Source organism: Fragaria vesca, linkage group LG6, assembly GCF_000184155.1.
Source record: "Fragaria vesca subsp. vesca linkage group LG6, FraVesHawaii_1.0, whole genome shotgun sequence".
Classification (NCBI taxonomy): Eukaryota; Viridiplantae; Streptophyta; class Magnoliopsida; order Rosales; family Rosaceae; genus Fragaria; species Fragaria vesca.
The window spans coordinates 32,525,957-32,533,471 of record NC_020496.1 but is presented as its reverse complement, the minus strand read 5'-3'; the positions used below and the strand labels follow the sequence as shown (position 1 = coordinate 32,533,471).

The following is a 7,515-nucleotide window of genomic DNA, read 5'->3' as shown; positions in this document are numbered from 1 at the left end:
ATATATATATATATATATATATATATATATATATATATATATATATAAATATCAAAGTTACCTTCTTGCTACCCATGTAAATCACTGTTATCCCATCAACCAAGCCTGTATCAAACAGCTCCTTGACAGTAGTAGGCTTCCTGTCTAGCACAACCTTTTTCGACATCTTCAATTCTAGCTTACTATTTGACAACAGTGTACTCATGTCAACTAATTTCTCCTCTTCTACATCAGAAATCACTTCAGCTGGCACAGCCTCCTCTGATACCGGCAGAGCCTTTGATACCGCCAAAACCTCCAATTCTGGCACAACCTCTGACCCTGGCACAGCCTCCTCTGATACTGGAAGAGCCTCTGATACCGCCAAAACCTCCAATTCTTGCACAACCTCTGATACTGGCACAGCCTCTGATCCTTTCGCAGCCTCTGATACTTGCGCAGCCTCTGATCCCTGCGCAGCCTCTGATCCATTTTCCACCGGAGGCTTGACACTAGCTCTGGATGTGGATCGCGTAAAATGCTTCCTCCTGGATGACCTGGCTTGTGAACCCTTCCTCCTCCTCTTACGAGGACCACTACCAGCACTGCCGCTTAAGGCGGCATACCCCTTCCTACTCATTTCCAAACTAAAATTACTCTCTTCTCTAACTACAACCTCAACCAACTCCCCACCGATATCATGATCCTCCGCAAACGGCCACCGCAGCTCACTCCCCTTCCCTTTCCTACTCCAAGGTATCTCCACCCCGCCGCTCCCCTCATCCCTAACTTCAACTTCAGTCAGCTGATCACTCTCGAAACCCCGAGCCGAAACGCCTCCATCATTTCTCGCCTCATCATCGAATCTCTTCCTCCCATCAGCTTCCGCCTCCTCCGATACGCCGCCCCGGCCATTGATCCCAGGCCTCCTCGCCCGCGTATACACAATCAAGCCATTCACAATAGCGCCTTTGAACCTCTTGGAGGAGCTGAGCCTCTCGTAAACACGAAGCGCAGGCTCGGCGAGTTGAGACTGGCCCTCCTCGGAAACAGAAGCCAACTCTCGCTTCATGCCGCGGATCCCAAAACCACTGTCTCCGCCGCCTGAATCTGCCGCAAAAAGGATCGAAATCAAAACCAGAAAAAAATCAAGCAATTCAAAGTGAGAGAGATTACTAAACCCTAGATTGAGGCAATCTAGGGTTTTGGAAACAGAATTGAGAGGGGTACCGGATTGTATCAGATGACGGCCATGCGAGTGAGACCGGTTCGAATTGTGACGGTTAGAAAGTGAAAGAGAGGTGAGATCGGATTAGGGTTTTTGGTTTTTTTGGTGTTCGGCTTTTTTTTTAATTTTGGGAGTGGGCGTGGATTTTTAATAGAGAGAGAAAGAGAGAGAGAGGGATAGAAGAAGCAGAGAGGTCCACGATATCTCGCTGTAATTGGGAGAGGTGAACAGAGAGAGAGAGAGCAACGGCCTACTATGGAGGGGGGAGTGGCAGAGTTCGTAATTAACAAGACTATGAGGTAAAATGACCTCAACCCCGAGGTCACCAAGGTGAAAATGGCAGGGTTGCTTTTTCACTTTGACGCCCCCACCAAGCCGCTGTAATTTACTAACTTTTCAAATTTCCCGTTCTGTTTTTACCGGTATTTTTTTATTAAAAAAAAAAAAAAATCTTTTAATAAGTCTTCCTCTTCTTCCTTCTTGGGAAGGAACAATTTGATGAGTGCTTATGATCATGACCGTGAATTGTTACTGTAGATGCCAGCATCGTAATACATTAAATTTTAAGTTTGAAGCACCATGGTTTTCTCAAATTCTCTCTCAACAACAAAAATTGAGATTGAAACTCTTCCATAGAGAACTTTGGTCATGGCTTTAATAATCATTTAAGGCGACGTTTGTTTCTTGGGACTGGACTGGACAGGACTGGAGTAACTATTGTACCAAACTTAAGCTCGTGTTTGGAAAGAAAGAGGACTATTTTAAATTGGACTTTAGGTGCGTTTGTTTGGGCTTCTAGGCGGCTTTGCTTTGTAGCAAAGTAGTTTAAAGTGTTTGGTAAATGAAGAAACGACCTGCTTTGCTTAAAAGCACGGACGTTTTCTCTCAAAAAGCGGAAGCTGCCCAACCTCAGCTTTTAAAAGTCAAAAGTCGGCTTCCGTGCTCTACACTGTAGCTAATTTAAATGAATTTTTCAAAATACCGATGGGTACCTTCTCTCCTTTCAAATAATTATACAACCAACCTACCTCTTCTCTTCCTCAACTCTGTCTTGAGTGTCTTCTCTCTTAACTCTCTGTCGAAGCTCTAAGGACGACGTCGTCCCTCATTTGGCGGAAGGAGTGAATTACTGTTAAGTGTGACTAGACCGGTGCCAAGATGAGAGAGTCTATGGGGTACGTCAGATGGAGACTATCATCAGCCCAAGACCTATTGCTGCAATTACCGAGCTGAGGTCGTCATCCAAATAAGAACACCATGACATGCGTTAGGGTATAATTCGATACTGGGTTGGAGTTTTTGGTTCTTTGTTGGCATAATTGGCATTTGTGGTAATTTTTTGGGTTTTAATATGAATTTGTAATTGGTTTAAGGTTTATCGATCTTATGAATTTGTTTTAGGTGGTCATGATGGGTCCCTGTGGAATGCAGAATGTAAAATTATAAAGTTGGTCTCTTCACAATCTTATGATTGTGTATGTGTTCGAATGATTGTGCCAACCATCTATTTGAAGAAATGCCTCTAAGACATTGGTTGTTTTTTGCAACAATTTTAGGTGTATATGTGTAAGTGTCCAAAGAAAGAGATTAGCACTCTGCTTACCACTTGCAAATGTGGTGTTAGAGTCATTCTAGGTCAGTGGTGTCATCTAACTTTCAATTTCTTTTCTGGCCATATCAGTTATGACATAGAATTAGTTCTACACATCTATTTTGTTTAATTTGAGGATGGTTTGGAGAAAGATAAAACACATATGACGAAACTCTGTTGTTAACTGGCCATAGAACACATACATATGGCCGAGTATTTTGGTTATGGTACGAGATGAAGAATTGGCAATAGACATTTGCTGCTCAAATAAAAGAAGATTGAAATGTCTGAAATTTTGGGTTGATAAATGCTAGATGGTGGCCACAGGATGCAACTTGGTTGTCTATGAGTTCCGATCATTGGTACATTGGCAGATGGTCAAGGAACTGGAGAGGTTAACAAGAGAGAGGCTTAAGGTGAAGTATAATTTAGTTATTGTTTTTTGTTGTTGGTGTAAGTTATAGCCAATGGGTGGCTGGTTGTACTTCAAGTTTGGAGATTTTTGTAATTAGATGATGTGTCATGTAATCTAATATGTTGTTGTCAATTTCAAACCTTAGTTATGAACTTGTAATCATTTTATTTGGTTGCTAGTTATCACTTAATAGATTCTCTTAATTTTTCATCTCATTGTTGGGAGTTTGAAACAAGTGTGAGGTTGCATACATATTGGAAAATTACGTTGTACATAATAAAAAGTAAAATAACTGAAGAAATTAGTGCACATTTGGTACTCATGACTACATTACACCTCCTTATTTTTTAGGACTGTCCTAGACTCATGTGGGGTGCCTTAAGTTGTACTGATATTAACTCATGTTTGGTGTTGCATGGGATTAGAGGTAGTTTGCTTGGTTTATGGTTTAAAAAGATGGTGTTATTTAAGGATTACATATTTGTGTACCCACAGTAACACCATCTAAGGAGGCTAGAATGAAAACTAGGTGCTACGTAAGCTCATCTATTTTTGTACCCAGTAACACCAAACACAATACTAACTAAATTGGACTCTTTATTTAGCATTGTCACATTTAGTCTCAACAAACAAACATGCACGTACGAGTAGTTTACATAATAAAGAGTAAAATAATTAAAGAAATTATGAGTACTTGAGTTATTTATATGGATTGAACTTCACAGGTCATGAATGAGAAGTAAATAAAGAGAAAAGATTTCTCATGTCTAAATTGGTCGTTGTACATTCTCAAAACACTTTTAATTGTTAATTTGTTAATTTACCAAACACTTTACTACTACTTTTACCGCTCACAACACTTATAAAAAGTCAGTTTACCAAACACTAGGGCTGTCAATGGGTCGTGTCGTGTCGGGTCAAGGAATTTCACGTCTCACAAAATACAAACCCAAACCCAACCCATTTAATAATCGTGTCAAAAATCTAAACCCAAACCCAACCTGTTTTTTAAACGGGTTACCCATTTCCAACCCATTTAACCCATTTAATATATAGGTCGTGTCGTGTTCAACAAAATGACCCATGACAATTGTGGCCCATTTAATAAAAAAAATACCTCACTTGATTATAATCATTAAAAACTCCACAAAAGCATAATTTTATAACTCATGAATAATCAAATCCAAATTTCCAATATAAAGTCAAACACTCCCAATCTAAAATTGAAAGACATAATCCATAATTAAATTTGAAGTTTAACTTTGAAAATAAAAGCCTCAAATCCTAACTTCCAAGTTCCAAGAATTCAAGTCTTCATTTTATTTAGCTTCATTTTATTCAGCATAGGCAAAGCAAGTAATCACCACCTATAATCGAAAACAAATCCAATCAGTAGACTAATATCAAACTCATAAGCAAACATTAGAATACATAACTGGAAATCTACTTCCTCACAATCAAATAAATGGTAACAAAAATAAAATCACTTACGTACCAAGAAGAGAGTCACTTTCTAATATGTTTCAGCTTTATTTCTCTTAGCTCGAATGAGCAGCAACAGTGGAACAACCAACATATTCACTATTGGCGTCACTAATGCTTAACTTGGTAATATCTTCAGTCAAGTCATCCAATTTTGGTGGCAAAGTAACATCAACTTATAAGAAGAAAACAACAAATCAGTATGGCATGTTTAAAAGAGAAGAAACTGTTATAGAAAATGTATAGAACAAATACCTTCTTCCGCAAATATCCAATCACGTGTGTAGATAAGAGCTTCTACAGTTTCAGATTTAAGTGCACTACGATATTGGTCAAGAACTCTACCACCAACGCTAAATGCGGACTCGGAAGCAACTATAGAAATCGGAATGGATAGTACATCACGAGCCATGATAGATAATTCCAGGTAGCGAAATTGGTTTGCCTTCCAAAAGTGAAGGACATTCAAGTTTGTAGTCCTTAGTAACCTTGGTTCATCTAAGTACAATTGCAACTGAGTCTTTTGGGTAGAGAAAACAAATTCTTCACTCTCAAACTCATCAAAATCCTACAGTTACACAATGTCAACATAACCAGGTGAACAACAGATGAAAAAATAATTAAAAACATAACCAGAACTTATCAGAAAGTAATCAAAATATATAAGAACATAATAGATACATAGTGCGTCCAGCACACAAAGTTTTAGAATTTTAGGAGATTATTTACTATTTTAAATAAATTTGTAAAAACAGATACCATAATATAAAGAGAAAAACAGATATTATTTACCTTCATAATATCTATGCGTTCTTCAGAAATCAGTCCATCAACAGCAAGAGGAGGACTAGTATCTTGATTTCTTGATGATGTAGAGGCAGAATTCATTGACATAGAATGAACTTTCATCTAAACATCGAAAAGAGAAAACAATTTGTCACGTACCCTTTTCATTTGAATAGAATCACTGCCATATAGCCGTTTATATGAAAACTCCACAAACTGCAACTTGTATCGAGATCAAATATTACAGCAATTGCAAGAATCAAGTTATACTCAGACCAATACTTTTGCAAATTTGGTGATCATTTGGGATGCCATACTACTTATAAACATATCATGATCATCCTTGGCTTTTCTCAAAGTATCTTCAACCACAAAAACTTGAGGAAAGTACAAATTGAATGTGGGATAATGAGTTCCAGAAAACAAGCAATATCATAGAACACCTTCAAAAACTTGCATATCTTTTCCACTTTTTTCCACTCATCATGAGTAAGTGGATGCTTGTAGTTAGTGTCACTTAACTGCATATAAAGAAATGCACATTGATAATAAATGCACTATCAAGCATAAGGTATGTAGAATTCCATCTGGTTGGTACATCTTGACGTAAGTCCTTTCTACATTCTAAGGAAACTTGTGCAACGCAATCTAAGAATTTTTGTTTTCTTCCTTGTGAACCCCTAACATACTTGATGCTCTCCCTGATTTTCACAATAGAACCATCAATTTCTTTCAACCCCTCGTGCACAATTAGATTAAGAATGTGAGCACAACAACGAACATGAAAAAACTCACCATCGATCTATTAGAAGCACATCCCTCAGTCTAAGCTGTCCTTTTAGTAACTCAACAAAACAATCATTGGCAGATGCATTGTCTAAAGTCATATAAAACAATTTTCTTTCAATACCCCAATCCACTAATAGCTTATAGATTTTGTCAGAGAGAGCCACACCAGTATGTGGAGAAGGCATAAAACTAAAGTTCAATACTCTCTTTTGTAGTTTCCAATCATCATCAACAAAATGAGTAGTCAGAGCAAGATAACCATCAGTTGCAATAGAAGTCCACAAATCAGAAGTCAAGCAAATTCTGCTAGGAATAGAGATTAAAGTCTTCTTAAGCTTCTTCGTTTCTCTAGCATGCATACTCATAACATCTTCTTTAGCAGTGTTCCTAGATATCAACTTGATATCAGCACATATATAAGTAAATAGGTTTCTAATCCCAGCATACTCAACGAACTGAAATGGCAAATCATGCATAACAATAGTTGTCACCAATAGTTCACGAAATTTGTCATGATCAAATCTAGCAGACCTTGTGATCAGAGAGCCATCATCATTATGTGATACAACTAATTGTCCTAGGTCTAGAATTTTTTGTTTCACACAAGATGCTATATGACGTTTCAGATTCCCTGTACCATACCTGCTAGAGCACAAGTAGGTAACACCGCATCTTAGGCACTTAGCCCTTTGCTTCTTATCCGGACCCAATGGAAGAACTTCAAATTTAGACCATACATTTGAAGCAAGTTTTCTTCGCCTCTTACCACACTTTAGAGATGCAGTATTTGTTTCTTGGCAATCTTGCAACACATTCTCATTGGTCTCGGCAATATCACATTGAGCGTCTTGAGTATTGTCATGAACATCCATTTATCATACATAATACAATATATTAGTAACTAAAAAGCTATAGGCAGAACAATATTTTCTCTTAATTGTGAGTAAGGCTGAATATATAACAAATGTATAGATTTCATGTAGTTTATATAAATAATGGTATCAAACAATAACCATATGAAGTTCATGAGAATTTGGTAAAAAATTGGTTCACACTAGCACGTGGACTATATGCAAATTCAATTGAGATTTATAATAAACAATAAACATCACGTGAAACAAAACAAGAGAATAAGGATGGAGAGTGGGAGACACTAAATTGATAACAACCATGTCTCTCAACGCAAGAGTTGATCAAGCAAAACTAAGAATCAGTCAAATAATTCTCATATAAAAAATTGTCATT

General features: G+C 37.6%; 2 protein-coding genes across 2 annotated transcripts in view; both read right to left on the bottom strand.

Moving 5' to 3' along the window:
• The window catches only part of LOC101309477, an 8,061-nt gene extending 7,831 nt beyond the window's left edge, over positions 1-230 (bottom strand). The window contains exon 1 of the mRNA XM_004306127.1: positions 62-230. Within this exon, the coding sequence (XP_004306175.1) occupies positions 62-205 (144 nt within the window). The 5' untranslated portion in view covers positions 206-230. The remainder of the gene's footprint in view (positions 1-61) is intronic.
• A 7-nt stretch (positions 231-237) lies between these two features.
• LOC101309187 lies at positions 238-1,284 on the bottom strand. The gene is made up of 3 exons (XM_004306126.1): positions 1,210-1,284; positions 321-1,089; positions 238-277 (listed from the first exon to the last, which is right to left on the bottom strand). Exons 2-3 carry the CDS (start codon positions 1,049-1,051, stop codon positions 238-240), a joined length of 771 nt encoding a protein of 256 aa, XP_004306174.1. The 5' UTR covers positions 1,052-1,089; positions 1,210-1,284.
• Between the last annotated feature and the right edge of the window lie 6,231 nt (positions 1,285-7,515).